General features: G+C 30.7%; 1 protein-coding gene across 1 annotated transcript in view; it reads right to left on the bottom strand.

Moving 5' to 3' along the window:
* Positions 1 to 24,572, bottom strand: part of LOC143240308 (very low-density lipoprotein receptor-like) — a 70,382-nt gene that overhangs the window by 12,869 nt on the left and 32,941 nt on the right. The window contains exons 7-13 of the mRNA XM_076482538.1: positions 20,773 to 20,886; positions 17,812 to 17,831; positions 12,882 to 13,011; positions 11,720 to 11,839; positions 11,477 to 11,605; positions 5,489 to 5,660; positions 4,880 to 5,098 (exon numbers count right to left, since the gene is read on the bottom strand). Of these exons, the coding sequence (XP_076338653.1) occupies positions 4,880 to 5,098; positions 5,489 to 5,660; positions 11,477 to 11,605; positions 11,720 to 11,839; positions 12,882 to 13,011; positions 17,812 to 17,831; positions 20,773 to 20,886 (904 nt within the window). The remainder of the gene's footprint in view (positions 1 to 4,879; positions 5,099 to 5,488; positions 5,661 to 11,476; positions 11,606 to 11,719; positions 11,840 to 12,881; positions 13,012 to 17,811; positions 17,832 to 20,772; positions 20,887 to 24,572) is intronic.

The raw sequence follows: 24,572 nt of genomic DNA on the forward strand, positions 1-24,572 counted from the left end.
ATTTAAAGAAACTGTTCAGAACTAACAAAAAATATGTAGATTCTACAAGGTGCATAGAAATAACAAATCTGTAAAACTACGAAAACTGATCTGAAATATAAAATAATAAGTATCACCTAAAATACAAAACCACTAAAGGAACTGGAAAGATAAATAATCTTTAAATATAGAACTTATAAGACAAAGAACATGAAAATAAAACCTACCCTAAATAATATGAGAAAAGAAAGGAACCCTGTTAAAAAAAAAAACAAAGTTTGGCTCAAACCAAACCCAATTAGATGTGACTAGTAATAAAGAAAAAAAGACCTAAACAGTGAAAAAAATTTTAAATTTTAAACAAAATTACAAAAAGAAAAAAACTCCAAATGCAAATTTTAAACTAAAGTAACCTATACGGTAAAAGAAGTACAAAATTCAAACTTATCCAATACTAAGCATAGAAGACATGAGTACATACATTATTGAGTGCAGAGATTGGATCCATCCAATGAGCTAACATAAACTCAATGAACATGGGTATAGCTATAGGGAGTAAAAGGTACACACTAAAAACTTACCACAGATCTAGAAAAATAAGATTACTAGGAGGAATGGTAGCAAGTGGAAAATGCAATAGAAAGAACCTTTCTACACAGTAGTGCTAACCCTCTGCACACAAATTGTAATTTGAAAGGAAAAAATTGCCAGTGAAACAAAAGACAGAAACTCTGTGCAAACTAAAGCCTGTGCCTCACCAGCAGCCATCATTGACCCTGAGACCTAGGGACTAGTGTGAGAACCATTGTTTATTAATAATGGGGATATTATCATCTGCTATATTAAATTTCAAATTCATATGAACGAAGTATAATTCAGGAAAAACAAATGAGTAATGAGAATAGAAATCAAACATAAGAAATTGAAACCGATATTAACTGGTGTTCAAGCACAATCAAAGCTGTGTATTCACATACAGAATGGGTTAAAACACACATCTATACTCTAGATTGGCAATCAAGAAAGAGAAGATTGTGCTACAATTGTATACAAAACCACCTGCACTAACACAGTTGGTGCAGCATGGTTGATGGAGCATAGTCACACGATCAGCACATTTTGTTGCAATGATGCAAAAAATATAATAGCATAAAAGATTTTGTACTGTTGAAAATTTTAGCAATGCTCAGAGCGTAAAAGAAGGTTGAGATAGCTTTGGATGAGAGGGGTTAGTACTGTTTCAGAAGTAGAAGTATTTATTTTTTAATTTGATTTCAGTCCTTTTTGCAAAAATGGAGCATTTTGTTTATGGAGTTGGTGTTAGATGTACTGTTTTTTTCATTTTCATTCAAGTTGTCACTTTTATTTTTAGTGGACTGAAACATACCATATGAAGACCCTGTATGCAATTCATTTGTGTTTTCATAACAATACTCTGATCTCACTGTTTATATAAACTAGCTGAAAGTACCCATTGAAGAAGCAGATTGCGTAAAGGAGAATGTGAGATTATGTTCCTCTTCCATCTTTCTTTCATTCTTAAATTCCTAATGACCTTATTTAATGCTAATTGCATATTCTGTTTTGAGGAAGGCAATAATAATTGACACCTTTAACTTACTAACTTCTTGTGTATTTAAACTGAAAGCTAAAAGTTCATAAAAAAGTTGAAATGTTTCCTATTTCAGAATGTTTTTTTATTCTCAACTTGAGGCAAATATCCTAAAACAAAACAGTAAATGTAGATCATTGAACAGCAAATGAGTCAACCAACAATGAATGAGGTAAGCTAAAAATCTGTAACTATATTTCAGAATTTTTTATTCCCCTTCTTGGGCAAAAACCCTAAAAGAGTAGCCCGTGTACACTGTCAGACAGTCCCCATTTATCATACATAAATATTATAGTAACTTAGCCAACCAACTCTAGGTGATGGATGTTAAAACACACATAATAGATTATCCTTATAGTTGGACATGAAATTCTCTTGAGTTTTTGTAAAATTATCCAATCTCATTACATGTATAAAAATGTAAAAAATCATTTGTGTTTTCATAATGATATATTGATCTCACCATCTATAGAGATACAAAGCTGACTTATGTTTTCATAATCACATGATAATCTTGCTATTTATATAAATACAAAAATCAACCATCTTTTCATAATGTTATGTTGATCTCACCATTTATATAAATAGAAAGCTCACTTGTGTTTTCGTAATAACATATTGGTCTTATTATCATACTATAATAGAACTCTTCATTGAATGATACTGGAAAAACCTTTTTATTACACAATGGGCAACCACCAACTTTGCAAAATTTTTATCCTGTGTACATGTAAATCTGAAATAGGGGTCACAATTTTCCCATTTCGCCTCTGTTTCCTATCACGAGAACTTTATTTTTCTCCATTCTCAGGATACTGATATGAAATCATGAAACATCACACACAGATCTAATGCACTGGCACCATATAATATAATAATGCTGTCTGTTGTATGCCCATGTAAAACTTTTGCAGGGTGTGGATGGATCTTTACCAAAATTGGTATGAAGGTTTATTAGGTCCATGGGAAAATATACATGAATTTTAAATTTTGCATTTTATGATTTTTACAAGTGATTTTGCAGGGTTTTTTAAAGCACCACTTCACCCCTATTGATGGATCTTCACCAAATCTGGCATGAAGATCTGTTGGGTCCATGAGAGATACATTCATATTTACAGTTTCACATTTTGTGTTTTGGGTTGGGTTTTTTTAATTCTATATAAAGGAAATGACTTTTCATATCTTAAGATAACCTTCTTTAATCATGAACTTACATAACTTCTGCTCACAGTACAGGTACCACACTAATCTACATAAATATGAAACTAGCTTGTGTTTCTGTAATGATATGCCACTGTTACAACCTTTATAGATATTGTGTTTCTGTAATGATAAGATCAAACCACTAGTGAGTTCAAACATACCTGTATATATAGATAATGAAAATGAATATTTGAAAACACTGAAATAATATAAGTTTCATCCTTATTAGTAGTGTGGGTAAGTGTTACTATTTGTACAAGTGCCACTATAACAAATATAAAATTACTAATTAACAACATTTGTATGACATTACTAGTAATCAATATACAGTAAAACTGTTTGAAAGAAATCTATTCATCCTTTAACAAACAAAGATACATTTTTGAATGTCAAGGACCTGATTAGGCAGAATCAAGAATCTTTACTAAATTACAAAACTGGAAAATATATACATATATATTCTAGAAATAAGTAAAATGAAACTGTTTCACAATAGAAATTAATAATGGTACCATTGGTACTTTATAGGCCAAAACAAGGTGCAACAATTTTTGTGATGAACTTATGTTTGGAAGATAGAAGCAGTAACAGGTATGTGTATGTTTTCCTAAATGAACATTAAAAAACATTTCTGTACCAAATGCAGGTACTTTTATGTTGAATATTTCACTCCTAGAAATAGATTGACTGGGTAATAAATACTTATCCATATCATGATGTACATTTTTTTAGCAGAAGATTGCTGATAAATAATAAAAAAAGCTTTAAAATAACATGGTAACTTAGAAAAATACAGATCATAAAATTCCATCATGAATGAAAATAGATATTTATAGTAACTCATCAAATAGAGTATGACTGAAGATGGTGACACATACTGTACCAAAGTGTTTGGCTCAAAAATATTTTAAATATAATATAGTCAATCTTTATACATTTCAACAATTTTAGCGTATCTTTTGACAATATATTGTTTAATGACAAAAATTACATACATTTGCAACTATTTATGAATGAAAGAATATTTCTCAGCCAAAACAAACATTTGGTAAAAAAAAATCAACACAAAATGCTTGCCCTTATTTACAAAGATCAACTCATAATAACTTTTTACAAAACTTGTGAATAAGATTTATTTGAGTTATATAGGAAGATAAAGTATCATTTTCAAATTACACTACATAAATAAAAAATTAATTTGATCAACCTTGGAACTATTAAATTATACATATCATAACTGAATTTACTATGTGCAATATCATTAAATTTTGCAAGTTTTTAGTAAACATTATCAGTTTGTTGTAAAAAAATAGGTTTTTAAATAGTTAATTTTGCAAAAGATTTGCTGTGAATTGCTGAAGCCTTGAGTCACTCTGAGTGAAAGATGATTTTCATGCTAAGCATATAAAAATATTTATTTTCAACTTACAGTTTCATATTTCATTTGCATAAACTTTTTTCATATGCTTTCTTTTAATTTTGTTTTCTTATTGCTCCAATTTGTACCACTAAAACATTAATCTTCCATACAAATCATCACAATAATATTACCCTTATTTACAAAAGTAAAAGATTAAATTGTATTATTTGATAACAAAATCACTCCTATTTAAACTTCAATTCCTTCCATCTTTCTGAAGTCAAACATTCTATTGTCAAAGAATAATTCCTGTGTTTGTGACATCTATGTTATGACAGTGCTGACTTCAGCCATAAAGCCAATAACAAGACTGATTATTTAAACAACAGAATCATCACAATAAAATCACTGATAAGCCTAAACTTGACACACTCAGTTTTCATAAATCATGAGCTGTGTTTCACTGAAATGACAATAACATACCAACACAGTTCCATTATTCCTTACATACCACCCATTAAACAACAGACTAGAAGAATTTTATAATGCAACTTTGCTAACAAGAGACAGCACATCTAATAACCTATTTAATAACTCTACCCTTAAATTTATTTCAACCTAAAAGGAACATAAAATAATATTTAATAAACTCAAAATTGAAGTAAGTCATCTGCAAAGCTTAACAGAACTTGACTACTAATAGTTAATTTAAATGCACTTACCCATCTAAAGGATCCACTACAATAGCTCTAGGTTCACCAAGACCCTCATAAATAAGAGTTTTCCTCAAGGTTCCCTGCATATTTGTTACTTCAATAGTATTTTTTCCTGCATCTGTCCAATAAATGTGTTTGTAAATCCAGTCTACTGCTATTCCATCTGGAGTAATGACACCTTCTGTTACAATTGTTGTTATTGGTTTACCTGTATCAATAGGTGCACTAAAATCCAGGAAGAAAAAGGGAATCCTTAGAAAGTTAGATATATGTAGACTACATAAAACTCATCACTTATCAAGAATATTCCATTACAATAAATTATTTTGTAATGAATCTTAATTTTAGCAGCTACATTGTATAGACGAAACCTTGTGTATTACACTGAAATTAAACAATTACTAAAAAAAAGATTAAATAAAACAGCAAAATATTTTGAGAAAAATACATTAGATTCTCTTTCACACATTTTAAAAATTTAGATCTACCACCTATTGAGGAAATTGCAAATTCAAAGCTTTGATAAATATGAAAAGATCCAACTAGTTTATACAAATTGGCATGCTAATATATGTATTATCTCATAAATGTTTCCTAGTTTGTTTGTTTTTTTACCTTTTAATACATCCCTCTTCCACATCTGACCATAACAGGGTCTTAGTGTGAAATATATAATCAATTGCAATGGTATTTTTAAGGTCACTAAGAACAGAATTATACTCCAAGCTTTCTACGTCAATCTTCCGAATATCCCTTCGATTGCTAAAAAGCAATGCAACTCGTCCTTCTGTTATAATACAAATAAAATACATTTATATTCATAAAATACCTCTTTTAATCACTTTCCCCATAAAAATAATTGATGCATCAACATATACATCTAAGTGCCCTGCAAAGTACATTTTGCTATAAAACATTAACATTTATTAACTATTGTTTGTAATTTACTTCGAATGTTCATGGAAATAGAGGCCATCGAAGATAATGTACCAAGATGTTAACATTAATAAATGTTCCAGAAATTACAGTAAGAGAAGTAAAACAATTTATAATAAATATCTTTTCTTACTGGCCTGAAAACAACACTTTTGTGCAAAATATTCAAGTTGTCATTGAATAGCCAGTAAAACATTAAGTCAGAAGTGTCAAGTAGATTCACAAAATATTATTGTACAAGTATAAAGACTAAATCCTAAGTATCAAGTATTTTAATCTCATCAGAACGTTTTCTACAAGTGTTTAAAGACAAGTTATTGAACAGGTAGAAGAGGATTACCTCTATACATTAAGGCCTATAGACAAGCTTTTTACAAAAATAAATGTGCCTATTTTTTGTATCACTTTTGTGCATTTATGGTCTATCCCATGTGAATGAAGTTAAAAAAGACTGCTGAAATAAATTATTAAATTTCACGTGAGATATAAAAAAATATAATTTCAGGATTTGTTAATAGTTCTCTCCTACTTTTAGTTATATATTACCTATAACCTATAGGAAGCAGAGGTATTCATCTATTAAATGATGTTTTATATTTCTTTGTACATTGAGTATACAATTATCAATTTCAATCAGAGTGCAAATTTGTTTCACACAGAAAAAACAAACAGAAGATTGGATGAATTTGTAACAGTACGTGTTGTATAGTGAATTGCCTGTGGTTAGTGACAAATAATAAGATTATACCCATCACAGAAATGCCTAGGAGTGAAGAGAACGTGACAAAGGCAAAAAAATTTGAATTGTGTTATGCCAAAAACAAATGCTTGAGAATTTGGAAGAACACAAAGAACAGTTACGTGGTTCACTGCTGAAACATTTAAAAATGGAAAAAAAGTAAATCAGTGTCAAGGTGCAATTGAGAATAAAAACAGAGATGCAGGAAAATGGTTTGGCCTAGGGAAAAATATTCTCAAAGCACATCCTTTCACTGTGTATATAATAATGCTCTGGCAAATACACCTGATGAAGTGTCTACACAAAATAAGAAAGATTCGGTTAATGTTAATACATTAAAATCAGATGATCTTAACAACTCATATAAATTTGATAGTCAAGATCCTGGTGAATAGAATTTCCCATTATAGAATATAGATAAAGTAAATTATATTCTCAAAGGATGGATTCAAGAAGAAAATGTTACTTTCCCAGTAGATTATCAAAACAGACACTTCTCCTCTTCCATTACATTAAAACACACTAAATAACAAGAAAAAACAAGAAAGGCATTGGTTGTTTTACTCCCCAAGCAAAAATAGTGTTTATTATTTAGCTGTTGTCTATTCTCATCCTGCAGTGTAGCATTGGTATCTCATGGCTGTAATGATTGGAAGAACCTCATTTAGAACCTCATGAAAACAGTTTATATCACGCAGAGCATGTCTTAAAATTGTTGGGATTAAAAAAGCATACAGTATATTCCTAGCACCTCTCAATATCTGTAACATGCTATGAACCTTGCTGGTACTATTATTACATTTGCTAACTTTAACCAACCATGGCCATACACTCATCAATTATGGAAACGGCACTTCCTTCTTGTGGTAAATCTGATGCACTTTCTTGATTCAATTTTTCTTATGGCAGCTGCATCTGTGATGACAGTCACTATTTTCTTGTTTATTACCAGCACTATCTTTGTAAATAGCTCCAGCTGCTTTATGTTGAGGATTTCTACTGTTGCTTGTTGGTAATGGACATGCACTTCTTTTCAGTGTGCCCTATTTTACAACAAATTTTACACCTCTTCTCTTTCGTTTATTAGTCTCCTTTCACCTTTGTTAGACTTCTGCTCTTGGTCAACCAACACTGGTTTTGACTTCTAGTGGATATTCGTAGATTTGCCCATTATGCTAACTTCATAGGATTCCGTATACTGTTCTGCCAGCTTGATCACCTCATTCACGTTTTTTGATGCTCTCTTCTTCTGGAAGAGTGATATGTCAGTTAAGCAAGTAATTATGAACTGTTCATGTATTAGTAGGTCAGGCAGTCCTTCAAAACTATTGTCACATTTGGCCATGTCAATCCATCTTTTGAAGTATCACCATGGACAAGCCACAAACTGAAATACAATTTCTCCAGCATTAGTTTTGACTTCTTCAAACTTCAAATGAAAACAGAAGGTAAGTTCATAGCACTTCAGCAATGCTACTTTTATTTTGTCATAGTCCAAAGCAGCTTCTGACTTTATGTCTACATATACTTGTAGGTCTTTTCATGTGAAAAATGAAATGAGACAGACTGGTCACTTGCCTTTGTCTCAATTATAACTTTGGGCAAATAATTCGTATATCTTCAAGAAAGCATCCATGTCATCTTTCTCTATATCATATTTGGGCATCTTGGGTTGACTGGCCAAGATCCCACTATCATTCTTAAGTGCTTTTTCTTATATTGGGTATGCTTGGCAGTCTTAGTTTTTGCTCTTTTCTTCTCTAGGTCTAACCTCTCCTTTACGTTTTCTTCTTTCTCAGTTTGGGCAATATATAAACGCAGGTGATCAAACGAGTGAAATATATTCATAAAAAGTTGGAAAAGGTGAAGTTAGCTGGCTAGTTATAATGGGTGATATTTTAAAATGAGTTCCACAGTTTTATAGGATAAGGAAAATAAATTGTTTTATCAAAGGGTATTCTAAAGTAATTGAACCTGTCTTTGTGGACTTTGACAAAAGGAGACAGAGATGTGTAGAGAAAATATCTGTGTTATCTTTTGTATTCTAAGGTAATTAAATGAACCTAAGTGGATTACGTTTCTTTCTTTCTCTCTCTATTACCTTTACTTGTTTTATTCTTTCTTCCTCTCTTCTCTCTCTCTCCTCCTTTCTCTTCTGTTACTACTCTTCTCTCTTGTTCTTGTTGTCTTTTAACAAACTTTCATAGATCACTATCTTTTCATCCAAAACATTCACCTCTTTCTATACACTTAACAAAATCTCTTGACATTGTTTTTGATTCTTTTATTGTTATTGTTACAGTGATTGCTATTCTTACACTGTTTTTGCCACCACTACAATTAGGCTTATTTATTTACACTGTTGTTCACATCTTCATTCATCTACGTTTACCACTGTATAATCCTGGCTGGCTCACCAAATATCAGGTTTTTCTATATATGAGTGAGTTGGGCTAGGATTTTTCTACAGTAGATCTCTGTGACTTTTTTGGCAATAAATTCGAACAATAAATTAACAGCACACAATCCATTTGTTTTAAATTAATATATATTCAAAACAAGTTGACGTATGTACAAAAATCGTTACAGTATAAGAAGTCACTGTTTTACCTAAAACTTTAGGTAATTCTCTTTTCTTGTCAAAAGTCCAGTCAGGCTGATTCAATTACTTTAGAATCCGATTGAAAAGACGAAACTTCTCCTCTACTCCTATTAGTGAATAATTTACTTATGTTACCACTGTGGGTTACCACATTCGTATATGAATGTTTAGATAACAGTCTCCTTTTCACCAAAGTTAACACAGGAGGGTTCAGTTACTTAATAATACCCAATGATGAGACAAATTATTTTCCTTATCTCTATTGAACTGTAAAACTCAATATTTAAATATCACCCATTATAGCTAGCTAACTAGCTTCATCTTAAAAGCAAAACAATCATTAAATATTAAATCACAAAATAAACTAAATAATACAAGCACTAAATTCTTTTATAAACAAAAAACGTAAATAGCTATAATCAGTGATGTCGAGAAAACCCACTTGTAGAGAAATATATATGCAAAAACGGCTCGTTTTTGCATATATGAATAGCTATACCTTCACTTTTATATGAGACTTCACTCCCTGTTAAAAATGAAAGCCGTGAATTCTATGATAGACTGTTCAATAAAGTATTCACGATAAGTATACAATATAGGAAAGCAAAAGCTTGTAGTGAGAAAACATAAATATAAAAGATAATGTTTCAAAATTCTTTCCTGAAGGCAAAAGATAGAACACTTTGAAATGTCATCCTCACTAGTTGTGTTTTTTACAACAAACTGTTGCCATCTATTGCAGTATACTCAAAGCAATGAATGCTCAAGAACTCCCAAATAAGTGTGTGTATTCCAGGTACTAATATCAAGACGAATAAATAACATAACTAACAGCAACAGATGTAAAAATGTCATGCAAGTTATTTTACAATTCACTAAAAGGTGAATGAGCACAATGTCACAGAACAACATAATTCTACCATAAACAACAAATTAGAGTGGCATTGAAACTATATAAGAAAAACAGCAACATATTAAAATTTTAAGAAATAGAAAAAGTGTTGTGCAAATGGAATTAACACTGCTGTAACAGTGAAGTGGCCAAAAAAATTGATTAAAAGATATCTCAACAATTTTAACCATGTTTTTATTAAAGGTATAAAAAGTAATAATTAACAGAAAAAACATGTACAGATACTTGAGTATTACAAGACAGGGATCTCACTTGGTGGTTAAATTTTGTACTGTAAACCGATTTATAGTGGAAAAGTTCTCTTTTTCTTTTTTAAGTAATTAAAATTATGATGCTCCGGCCCATAGAAACATGTCTTCTTCAGGAAGTGCAGGATTAACAACAGAGCTGAGCTGTCAGTGGAATTTGATAATTGATTAATAATTAGGTTCAGTAATTGATTGCATTCACCTAACAGTTCTGACAGTCGGTCTTAAAATACATTCATGGCCTCAAAGTATGGCACACTAACCACTGGGCCACAGTTAATCCCACTGAATCTGAAGCTTGGAGTATTTTAACACTAGCAGTTTTAATGAACAACACAGCAGTAGGTCATATAATAAAAATACTCATAACTTGGATTCATAGAGCTCTCAAACTGGGTGATTTTAACACAGTCACATTTAACTGTACTGAAATAATGTACTTTAATATATTAAATGGTAGTAGCAAACGTGGAGAGCATAAAAAAGCTATTCCTACTGCAAATAAATATCCATATTTTACAACATACATATTGTACTGAGTTTAAAGTACATATGATGTATAATCATCATTGGAAATCAAGAATATATAGAATATATCAACTTATAGCAAATATGATTAAAATTTTAACAATTAGTTATATATGAAAAATAAAAAAACAACTATTAGATGTAGTAAAATTAAATATTGTGAACATTCCAAGGAAATAAATTCATTTGGTTGATTTTCACAACTTAAGCTTTCAGCATTGGATTTTGAGGGGAAACTTTTCAGGCGTTTTTTTTTTCTTGGAGGTAAAGATGAAATATAGAAAATACATGTGAAAAATAATACAAATCAAAATTTGATTATTTGCTGTTGAGCACAAAAACTACACAATGGACTACCTACCTGTGCTGTTCCCAGCATCAGTATTGAAACCTGATTTTTAATGTTAAGTCTACAGATCACCATTGAGCTACTAGGGGACAAAAGTATATTTATCATTTAAGAGATACTAAAGGACTTTCAGTTAAAATAAAAACAAATTAACATATTTTCAAAATTACAAAAGGATACTGAGAAACATTTTTACACCTATAGGTTTAAAAATACCAAGATGATTCAAGTAAAAAACAAAAGTTGCTTGATTTTATACTTGAGTTAAGCATTTACAATTATACTCACCTGAAGCTCTACAGTGATGATGGTTATTTGGTTCCAATGAATAACCTTTCATACAATCACACTTATAACTGCCTTTGGTATTGCTACATCCTTGTGAACAGAAACCCAATATCTCACATTCATTGATATCTAATTAAAATAGAAAAAAATAAAATGTCAAGTAGTCAAGAAATTTTAATATACACGATTTAAAAACAATTATGTATTCATATTATTACATGATTTATACTGATATGAATTTACCTTTACATGTTTTATTGTCTACAAGTTCATAGCCTTCAAAGCAGGAACAATGAAAACCAGTAACCATGTTAACACAGTTCTGAGAACAGCCTCCATTATTCTCTTCACATTCATTCTTATCTACAGGTAAACAGGAAAATTATTTGTAGTTCAATAAAAATATTTCTACCCATCCTTAAAAGAACATAAAAGAAGACAAATAAGCAATCCATTAAAATAACACTTGTATATATCCTTAGTTCTTAAACACTCAAATTAATTTTAAAAACTTGGTACTTTTTAATAATTAGCTCAACTTAATAATAACAATTATATTTCATTAATACAAAGAGAGATTAAGTTCAGTTTAATAGAAATGTTAAATCCAAATTTATCTGTAAATTTTATTTTTTTATAAGTTATAGGACTGAAAAAATAAACACTCTAAATAAAATTTCTAACAGAAAAAGATGTTTCATAGTTAAACATTTTGGTGACTTTTCACTTTGAGTTAAAGAAACATGTTTTATGATAACATGCAACTCAGTTGAATATTTCTTGCTTTACTTATAATAACATGTACGTCTCAAAGTGTAACAACAAAATAAGAAGTCTTATAACCCAAGAATTTTTAAATGGTCTAATTTATGAAAGCACTCTGGTAAAATGGTTTCTTATATTTTTTATCTTTGTTAATTTTTTTGAATCTACATGATTTCCTAACATCCTAACTTTTCACAGTAAAATATGAATGAAAATTTATCTGGTTAAAGCATAAAATATCACTTGCAAAACATTAATTAATAAATTCTGGATGAAAGTTGTGATTAGAGCAAATGTTTTAGATTTCAATTTGTTACAATGTCATTAACCAACTTGGAGGTCTTCATGCCTAAGATCTTCCAAAACATATATACAGTATATTAAACAGTATCACAAACAATTATTAATTTAACTGTATAACCATTTATGTATGCTATTTTTACATATCTATATCACCTAGAGAATAACATGATTTTCAGTTGTTATATAAACATGTGAAAATTGTTTTAATTTTATAAATTGCTCAGTTAAATTCAGACAGAAATAGTAAAACCTGTAATTACAGAAAAATATTTTCATTTCAATTTCACTATTCATTAATGCTAATGATATATTTCCATGATTTATTGCACATGCTTACTGCACATATGAATTGGTTCATCTTCCCAGTTTCCACAATCATTTCGTTTATTACAGACCAAATTTATAGGAATACAGCGATTCTGGCCACAATCAAACTGTGTTTCTGGGTCACACATTTTTTTGAGTTTCTATAAGAAGAAACAAATAAATTACTTTTATTGTTACTAATTACTATTTACAATACTTGTTTTAAACAAAAAGAAATTTCTAAGCACATCAAATACAGTACTTGTACATACAATATTTTACCCATTCAAAATACTTCATGAATTTGAGAAGGCACGACTAAAGAGGGAGGACATTGAAAAGTATGTGTTTTTCTTATAGCAAAGCCACATATGCTATCTGCTGTGTTCATCTAGGGGAATAGAACCCCTGATTTTTGCTTTGTAAATCTGAAGACTTAAAGCTATCCCAGTAAGGAAAACTTTGAAAAGTTAAGCTGCTATAATTTCTAAGTTATTAATTATTACAATTTGTAGTAATTTTGGTGAAAAAGAAACACAATAATAACAATATATTTTAAGGATAAAAAATAAAAGTAAATCAGTCAAAGTTTTATGATACAGTTTAGTGGCATAAAATTGACTACAACGTTACAACAGACTTTGTATGTGTAACAGGATTTTAGGTTTAGGTATATTTCAACTTTCTGTTAGATCATAAAAAAGGATAAATACAATACAAAAAACTAGTTTATTGTCTCTTGGTGTTTTAAGAATTAACCTATTTACTTGAACTGAGATCCATTAGTTTAAATTCACCTTATAAGTTTTACTTATTTTTAATAATAATATAACTAGGGCTAAATATATTTTATTATTGACATTACGTTATTGTTCTAATAAATTATTAAATTTTATATAAATGAAATATATTCCTTTATTGATGAAGACAAACTAGTGATAAAAAATAATAATGGTTCTTAAGCACAAGGCTTAATTGTAACATTGTTAACAATAAGCTATTGTTATTTGATATTGAGTACTTATTTTTGGACTATAAGCATAAATACATTTGTTACGATTAATGTACGAATTGAGCATTTTCAGTTTGTTGGATGCAATCAGTGAGTGGGTTTTATGTGGGAACTCAGGATTGGCAAATAACTTATAAGGAAACTAAAAATGAATGTACAATTTTTATGTTCAGTTTGTAAGTTGGAGGCTATCCTAATTAAAGCAAGGACAATAGATAAAGAGAAATATAGACTGTGGAAAATAGAAGTAGGATTTCAGGCACAAGTAGTCTAACTGAATGGGCAACAGGCCCAACACATAGAAGGGTCCCCAGTGCTACTTCTGAGTTTCCTTATAATTATGGGGTCCCACAGCTAACTCCCTGTTAAGTGAATTGTGTCTGTATAAACTCTGTATGTATTTTTTCATTGTGAACCTTTGATAAGATATTAAAACAGTTCAAAATCAGATATAAGACTCAATATTGTTTGCAGGTTTGTAATGCTTGTACATAAATCATTATTTTTAATAAGTGTTATGATATATTGCATATTAAAATATATTTGTATCAAGAAACAATACTTCGTGTATCAATTTTGCCAGTAAATATCATAAACTTCATACATCTTAAAATTTAATTAACTTATAAATTAATTTAACTCGGTTTTAGGCTATTTGAAAGGGTAATCCGAAACAATAAACTGAAGGCTCTTCTGGAATCTGAATCCTTCCAAATTCAAATCATAATTCAATTCATATTTATCTGTGTCAATGATATTTTATCATGTTCATTATCAAGGTTTTCTGATCAAGATGATATGGGCTTAGTATTGTTACCTACTATGGGACATCCACTAAAAGCTAAGTGCCATGGTCCTTATGAAGTTTATTGGATAGTCAGTCAGACAAAGTATGTTGTAAAAATAACTGATTGTTCACAGGCTACCTAGCTGTGTCATATCAATATGTTGAATCCCTAATACATCTGAGATGCATCTGAAAATATTTTAGCCATTAAGTATTCTCATCATACCAAAGACTCTTTGACTCAGACACTTGTAATGAAAATATTGGAAATGAATGGAACATCAAACTGAGTAATTCTGGGCAAACTCGATTATTTCCCTTTTTTATAGAAAAATTAACAAACTAGTTTATTGTTTGAATATAAATGTATGTTTCCAAACGTTCCTAATCAAACCAACATTGCTGTTCATGATGAGTTATAGGTGATGCTTCTTCTATGAAACAGCATTCACATCAGGTAAATTCCATTAAGGCTGATAAAATGCTTAAAAATATCTTATATACATTATAGAAATCAGTAAAGAATTATTGGTCTTTGCCTTATTTTCTGGCTCCTAAATCTGATGGTTCAGTTTCATTCTTTACATATTTTTACAAAATAAATGCTTTGACAGAAAGATTCCTACCCCATTCAAAGAATGGATAATTGTAGTGATAAAATTGGAAGAGCCAGATATATCACATAATATGTCCTGCTGAAGGGGTACTGGGCTGTTCCTCTAACTGACAAAGCAAAAGAATTCTCTGCTTTTGTTACTCCTAATGGATTATACCAGTACAATGTAATGTTGTTTGGGATTAAAAGTTTTCAAGCAACTTTTCAGTGAATGATAAATCAGTCTCTCAACAATTTATCAAATGCTGGAATTTGTGTTGACAATACTGTAATTTTCAGAGACAACTAGACAGAACACTTATGTGCATTTTGTGGTGATTTTGAGAGAACTTAAGAAAACCGATCTCCCTGAAAATTTGACAAAAAGTGATTTCTGTAAATCCAATGTTGTTTACTTAGGTCATATAATAAGCCACACTCAAGTTTCTCCAATTTAAGCTAAAATTGATTGTATTTTGAATTATCCAACTCCTACAAGCAAGTAAAGTTTGATGAGATTTTTGGGAATGGCTGGATATTACAAGACGTTTTGTAAAAGGTTTGCTGACATCATTGTACTACTAACAAACGTATTTAATAAAAATAAGAAGTTCATGTTCCCAGAAACATGCAAATCTGATTTTTGAAAGGTCGAATGTTTATTGTGCACTTTGATAAACCTGTACCATTAGCTGTTGATGCCAGTGACTGTGTTGTTGGTGCTATTCCATTGTAATCAGGTGACAGAGGTATCAAACACCCTCTTTGTTATTTTTCTAATTTTTTTTAATGTCACCATAAGAATTATTCCACTGGAAAATAAATATTGGCATTAGTGTCAACTTTAGAACATTTCAATGTGTCATTGTCATTTCCACTAATCGTAGCCCATTGATGTTTTTAAACCGAATGAAAGGCAAAAGCAGAATACTGTTAAACTGAAATTTAACAGTAAAAGAGTATGAGTTGATGCCCTCTAGTTCAATCATCACCTTGTCAGGGTGAGAGGGCTTGCACATGCCAGTAATCCTGAGAGCAATGCAGTCAGGAGCCTTGCACACCTGTTAGGGTTCCTGACAAAGAGCGATCTAACCCCAAGTCCCCAACAGCCAATCCTGACAGAAAGAGGACCATACCTGGAACCCTCAATGGTAGAAAGGGCAGACAAGAGCTACAGAAATTCATCAAGTTCCAATCATCTTGGTTTCCTTGCCATTGGACTCAACTTCTTGACTGTTGTGTCTTTTGGTGTGCAAAATTATTCACATGTTAAATCAACTCATGCACAGGTGTCTTCCAAGTGTAAAGTAATAGAGCTCCACTGCATAGTCGAGATTGGACCACTCTCCCTAAGACTGATAAGGAGATCAACTGATGATGGAGGGAGCATTTCGAAGAGATCTTCAATTGCCACTCAAATGCCGACAAAGATGCTATGTTCCAGAACATCCCACACCAGCTTGTTGAAGACATCCTAAGCAAAATCTGGATTGAGACATTAGGACAGCCACCAAGATACTCGTATACAAGGCAGTTGTTATCCCCACCCTCCTGAATGGATCTGAAACATGGGTCACATATCATCAACATCTGAACCAGCTGGAATGCTTCCACCAAAGGTGCCTCTGGAGTATCTTGAAGATACAATGGGAGGAATACAGAACCAACCTCAGCATCCTCAAAGAAGCCAAAATCAGCAGCATTGAAGTCACCATCATCAAGAACCACATCCTATGGACAGACCACATGTTTTGAATGAGTGACAGCCAACTCCCAAAACAACTTCTGTATGGTCAACTGAAAATGGGAAATGAATGAGAGGAGGACAGAAAAAGCAGTTCAAGGATGGCCTGAAGACAACACTCAAGAGCTGCAACATTAGTGTTAACAACTTGAAAACATTCACTCATGACCAAACCACCTGGAGACCCCTTATCCATCAGGGAGCAGAATTCTTTCAGTCGTTAAGAAGACAAAATTTTGAAGAGAAGCCAAAGAAGAGGAAACGATGCCAGCTACTACTAAAACCTCTCCTTTCCTCTGAACTGACTAGCCCTCACTGCCAGAAGACCAGTGCAGCAAGGTTTGGCTTCATTAACCATCTCTGGAGGACCATCATCCTTGACCTAGATGAATTGCCACTACAATGATTTGATGATAATCCATGTCAAAAGGGTCGATAGCAATTGTGCTGATACAACTTCATATAATTTTATGATCAATGAGTCATTTGCATTGATTGTGTTGTATACTGTCATGTTTATTAAAGTTTTATAATTCTTTGACAATGTATTCTCTTTAATGTATTGTTGCAATGTATATGTATATATAATATCTTGGTTAAGATTATCTAAGGCTAGCTATTAATTTAGATTTACTGTTATATATTTATTTTAATATTGATATTTGTATAAGTTAAACTTGTATTTATAAATCCATGTAACTTATATTGTTACATGAATACTGTGAAATTCCCACCTATTTCTTAAATTTGTAGAACATTCTTGAGTGTAAGAATCAACAATATGTGTTATAACACAAAAGCACTAGCATATTGTTGAGCCAACTGAAATTTCTAGAACTTTGCCTTAATGTCTATAAACTGATGGAAACTGTTAATAAATTACTTACATTAGTGTTGCTAGCTGTGAAGATGCTGCTGATTTAGAAAACGATTTAAATCACTTAGTGAGTGGGACAAATAAATAACAGATAGGTTTTAATTATAATAAATACAAAGTAATTCATTTGGTGTATCATAATTTGAATTATAAGTATAATTTTCATGGGAATCGTCTTAACATGAAAAAAAGGGATTTTTGATGTAAATAGTCTCTCAGTCACTAAAGCCATCCAAGCAATATGCTATTGCTAGTAGTAATGCAACTGTGATTTTAGATTATGTTTACAGAAATACAAGCCTAAAGAGAAAAATGTTATTGTACAGGTCACTGATTAGGCCACATTTGGAATAATGTGTTCAGTCTTGGGCTCTTTATATTAAGAAATACATTAAACTGTTGGAAAATGTCAGAGAAGAGTTACTAGAATAGTACCTAGGATGAAGGGGTTGTCATATGAGAATCAGCTAAAATCTTTCAAATTAATTTCTCTTGAGAAAAAAATAAACGTTAGAGTGGATATGATTGAAGTGTTTAAGATTTAAATGGAATTGATAGAGTTGATGGATCATCTTTTCATATTTAAGAGTTAAAATAATAGAACTAGGAAACACAAATATAAATTTTGGCAAAGTAGGAATTATTTTCAGCTAAAACAGTTTCATTTTTCTAACAGGGTGGTTGGCCTTTAGATATTGTAAAGGCAGTAAATTTAAGCGAGTTTAAGAAAAAACTTGATAAATATATGAATGAAAAAGACTGGCTTTAATATTTGAAAAAGTATTTACTAATAATTTTAATTCAGTTTAGAGAAAGGAACAACCAAGAATGACCAATATGTCCCATGTTGTCTCACAATATATTGTTATGCAACATCTTTTATAAAAAACTAAGTACATTTCAAGGCTTTAATCCTATCACCTAAATTATCTCAATACATTAAATTAAGACAAAATTTTACAGCTAGACAACCCCATAAAGTCATTAAGAGGAGGTGAAGACAGGTGATCTATTTAACTTACATACAGTTTTGAAATTTAATATTTTACTCCTTAATATTAAATATAATTATCAATTTTCATCTGTTTACCAAATAACAATATTTTTGTATTAAAATAATACCAAGTAACTCTGTCTCAAATTTTCTAACATAAATACATGAATATCTACAGCCAGAATAGGTCATTTATAGGCAGAGCCCAATTAAGAACATAGGAGACCTGGATCAAACATTGGAATTAATAAATAACAAAATACAAATGAATACTATCTGTTACCTGCAGTTTAAGCAATACCTACACACATGCATTGATTAAGTTATATACAAAATAATAATTATGGTGTTTATAATAATAATAAACTTTTTTTGGTTAAAAATTATTTATGGAAAAACAATCTGAAAGAATATGTTAACAAAACGTTACAAAACTGTAGATTTATATGAAACATAAAAATCACTTATATCATAGCAACACAGCTTTAAACGTACATTTTTCAATGGAAAAGGCCAATGGCAATCACAACTACCTGTCACCACTTAATCTAGCTTTCTTAGTATGCCTAATAGTAATGCTTAATAAATAATGTATAATTTCAAGCTTAACTTACAAGTAAGTCAAACATTGTAGGATTTGATATTATTTATTGTTTACTATTATATTACTATGGATCAATGATATGCCAGTAAACAAAACATTAGTACATAAATATATATTCAACGGATGAATGGATAAAACATTATATATTTGGTAGCTGAAACACCTGGATGGCCTCTCGCTTCTAGCTTTAAGAAAATGGTTTTGATCATAAGCCATTTTGTCAACTGTTTCCTGTGTCAGTTATAACAACACATCTCAGTGTTTAATGTGAATAGAAACGTATCTGCTTAAGATGTAGAAGATAAATGACAAAACATTAATTTCAACAGAATCCTGGGTTAAATTATTAACTACTTTCACATTTATAAATATTCAGTGATTAATTATTATTCATTTTCCACTCTAAACATGCTATATACATTAGACTTGTTAAAATATTATTGAGTTTATGGTTGAAAACACTTATCAGTGATGTTACCAAACTTAAGACTTAATTCATCAAAAAAGTTTTGTAGGATCTCACACTTATAAATCAATATCATTTTACATAAAAATCAGAAACTATATTATACTAAAACAAGGTTCTTGTATACAACTATAAAAAACAGACTTTACACAGTGATGTGCATTAAATGTGTGATTGAAAGATTAAAGTATGGTTTAACCTAATAAAGGTGGATTGTACTTTAACTAATATCAATGTTACAATTAACCCTTTAAATGTGTATGGAATTTTATGTGCTATACACTGTATACAGCATACTTACATTCAACAGCTGAAGGCAAACTGTATGTACCCTGTTCAGAAACTCAGCAGTCACTGGATTATTTTGGCATAATTTTCGTTTAAACAACACTTAGTTTAATATTATTTTCTATGCATATGTGAATTAATATGGTTTGATGAAGAAAGAACACATGCATATTCCAGAAATACTTTCTAATAGGAGATCATGTCAAATTATTAGGTATTGTACTCAGATTTAAGAGCAAACTAAATTTCCAAACTATTTTTAATGGAATTTACCAAGATTTATGAAAATGACTAGCCTACCCATCTGTAGTACTTACACTATGAAATCTAAAAGAATATTTTCTGTCTGCTGAAATTATTTTGTGAAAAATAAGTAGATTTTGCAATCTTTCATGTCCATTATATTTTTCTTATATACAGATGCTGTTATGTCTTTTTATCAGTAGATAATAACTAGTTAAATATTTCTTCAGTAAGTTAAAAAGTGTTATAGTACCTTACACAGTTTTCAAACTATACTCAAAACCTGAAACTTGACTTAGAACTAACCTGGACAATTTTCTTCATCAGATTCATCTGAACATTCCTTTTCCCCATTACACTGAAGATGTCCAGGAATACATTGATAATTTTTGCACTGGAACTGGTCAGGTTGACAAGTGACGGTACCTTTAAAATAAAAAAATAAACATTGCGTTCCATAGTGTTTTAAAAAAGAAAGAAATTGAATTTATTTTGTAGTTATTTGAAGTTAACTTTAAATCTTTGTAAAATGTGAACCAACATCAACAAACACTTTACTCTGCATACTGTTAATTAACATTTTTTACAGAATTTAAATTTTCTTAATATCCTTAATGGTACGAAATTAATGCATGTGTTACTTTTCAATGATAAAACTAAAAAATAGGACCAAACCTGCACTAGTGTAGCCTCTCAAGTTCAAAAAGTAAATTGTACAAAATTTATACAGTAAAAACTGGAAAATATTTTGTTTTACTTATAAGGAAGGCACTTTCTGTTTGATTTAATTTGTGATACTTCAAATGAATACACAAAAAATATTTCAATAATTTTCTGTATGGAATTAAAGCTATGGTTAGTAAATGCAGAAAAAAAACTGCATTTAATAATTTACATTGGTGTAAATATTAAAGGAGGTAGTTTCTTTACATACCTAACTAAAAAAAATAATACAACAGTATTTTTTTCAAAATGATGGAAAAGTGAACCTTAATTAACTAACAGATTATGTTAAGAAAAATAAAAGGGCTTCCAACTATGAACTTTCTGTCACAGTATATAGTAATACAATGAGCTTGAAGTTGTTATAGTTTCATACACTCGATGCTAAAAGATTTTCCAATAAAAATCTCTATATAACTATTACACATGTACTATTATAAGTAAAGGCAATTAGGATAATTTATTATAAAGATACATTATAACCATTTACACTTTACCACTTTTTAATATTATTCCAATTACTTAAGGAAGCACGTTGGTATTAATTTGATAAAAACAAATTATTGCAATAAAAATAAGGTTTTCTAGAGGTAAGGTTTTACAGTGATTCCAGTATATTAAGGTATTTTTTACATGTATGTTTAAAGATTCTGTTAAAAATCAAGGAAGACATTTAAATGAGTTCAGGTAGTAAAACCTAAATGTCAATGAAAGAAAAAAATATTCTTATTTTACAGATATTGATAAATGATATTACACCACTTTAGAAAATCTTGTGCAAAAGAAAATTCAACCCAACTAACTCAGTTGTAACTGTTAAGATAAAAGCAGATTGTATTCCATTTTTCATGTTAAAACAAATCTTTTATTCAGACAAATGATGAGTGAGTTGTGACTAAGTTAGTTCAATTTTTCTGTATCAAAGAGGTTTGACATTGTCAAATAATAAAATTAAACCTTGTTAACTTTAACTTGGTTGTAAACCGTTTGTAATGTTTCAGTAGTTCCATGGCCAAGAATACTGGAGATTATTGATAAATCTGTCATATTTTACAACACTAAAGCAAAACTATATGGTTATATATTTACTGCAAAAGGATATCAGTGAATGTTATAAATCTTGAAAAAAAATATAGTAATATGCAGTTACAATGAACAATAACTGATCTTTTGCTGATATTAATATGCTTCTTACCTGCCTAAAGTTACATGAAATTCTATGTAGTATTACACAGTTACAAAGAATTTTTATAATTCAGCATCATCAGAACTTTTGCATAATACTTGTTTTATTATATTTTATTAGATTAATATTTTTGTTTAAGGTTTCCCATGCATTTATTAGAGTTTCCAACATTTTCCCTATTGCATCACCCATATGACAACCATGAAAATATGTAGCTTTAAGAGAAGAATGTGCAAATTATATGTTATGCAGCCCAGTAACTTTTATTGTTGAACATAACCTGACAAATGATGTTAGGAAAACTGTATTGTCATTTGAAACTGACCAGCAGTTGTTATGTTGCATCTGTTGGAATTAATTTTTTCTTAAAGTTACCATATTCTTACACTGAAAACAGATTTCTGATAGATATTTACCTCTTTTCACATAATAGCTTTTCTCAATTTTTACACTGCCCTCTAACTTAATGAAAAGTAATTTTATCACATGATGCACTAGCTTTTATAGCCCACAGTTTTGAGCTACTGATTTAGCATGCAGAGAGGATGTGACAACCCCACCAACAGGAATGCAACACACTCCTAGAATACCTGGCTCTCTCTGTACTACTTTATGTGAACCTCCCATTTGAGACTAGGTAAAAAACTGAATACCAGAATTTTGAGGTGTGTGAGAGAACATAAGTATCTATCAGAAAACATTTTTAGTGCAAGAAAATTATAACTTCTAATAAAATACATACTTCCTCTCACATAATAGCTACAGTTCCACATTGAGTAGGTGGAAGAATTGGTCTAGGAGAAAACACAAGACTCCCAGTGTAAAGTGTCCATGTAGAATTTATCAGATGTGCACTGTTAAGAAATGGAAGCATACACGTGGGGATTGCATCTTAAAAGAAGTGTAATATCCTGAAGCCTGGCCTAGTAATAAAATGACCTCAGAAAACAATGTCTTGTGTGTAAAAAATCAACATGAGTTTCCTTCCACACTCAACCACACCTGGTAGAATAAGTCTTGTGACCAACCTGCACAGACAAAATGGAAAGCCAATGGCCAGTTCTCAGAATTATGAAGAGGGAGGCATTCACCTACGCATTGCTAGATATTTACTCAGCCCCAATCATACGGACAAGGTTCAACATCTCATCTTTAATATTACAAGATGGAGGACCTCATGCAAGATCAAAATCAGGATATACAATGTGAGGTAGCTAGGACCATTTGTAAGTTATACATCAACACTACCTGTAAGTAAGCAGAGTGCTGTACTGCAAACAACCAAAATGATGATGAAAAAGCAGGCAAATGACATTTGCTGGAAAAACTTCCAAATCAAGCACAGAAGTAAAGAAGTAAAATATTCAAAATCCAGACTTACAGGGCTGTATGTAAGCCTCAACTCAACTGTAATAATGGGTAATCATCCTCTAACTGGTATAACAAGCAGAAAATAAAAATTCTAACTCAATCATAAGAGCAAGGAATAAATACTGTGCACCCAGTATAATAAGGAAGATGAGGAACACCTTCTCAGCTGTACGAAATGGACATTGTATGCTCACAACCAGTATTATATGGGAGATAAAGACCCCTTAGCACAATCATGGAGAAAGAAAATGAAACATTCTTCAACAAGAATTACTGGGCATCTACTGGTTTCAACTGTAGGAACAGAGCATTTGCTACATGAACCTGATATTAGAAAGAGGATACAACATTTTATGTTCCAGCCTACACTAACATCAACACACCTGCAAGTACAACTCAAGGAGCAGAAAGAAGGAGGGTTAGGAGGGTTCTCAACTTTGCCTTTTTCTCAATTGAGTGAAGTGATATTAACGTTATGATGTGTATTTTACACTCATGAGAAAGCTTCCATGATCCATCTCTCTGGTAACTACAAACTGGTAAATAGCTATAACTCACACACTTCACACAAGGAAGGGAGGGTTAAACGTCACTGGGGTGTCTGGTAGAATCTCCCACTTGAGAAAGGGGTGATCACAAAATACCATCTTTAAAATCATTTCACTACTGATTTATTCAATCAAAAAAGCAACAGAAATAGACAACAATCCCCTTGTGCTTCATTCATGACAGTCTGCTGTGTACTTATCAGAATTCTATGTACAAAAAAAGATACATATACCACTATGTAAGCCACTAATGATCTTGCATAATGCCACGTCTCAACCTTATA

Source organism: Tachypleus tridentatus, chromosome 2, assembly GCF_004210375.1.
Source record: "Tachypleus tridentatus isolate NWPU-2018 chromosome 2, ASM421037v1, whole genome shotgun sequence".
Classification (NCBI taxonomy): Eukaryota; Metazoa; Arthropoda; class Merostomata; order Xiphosura; family Limulidae; genus Tachypleus; species Tachypleus tridentatus.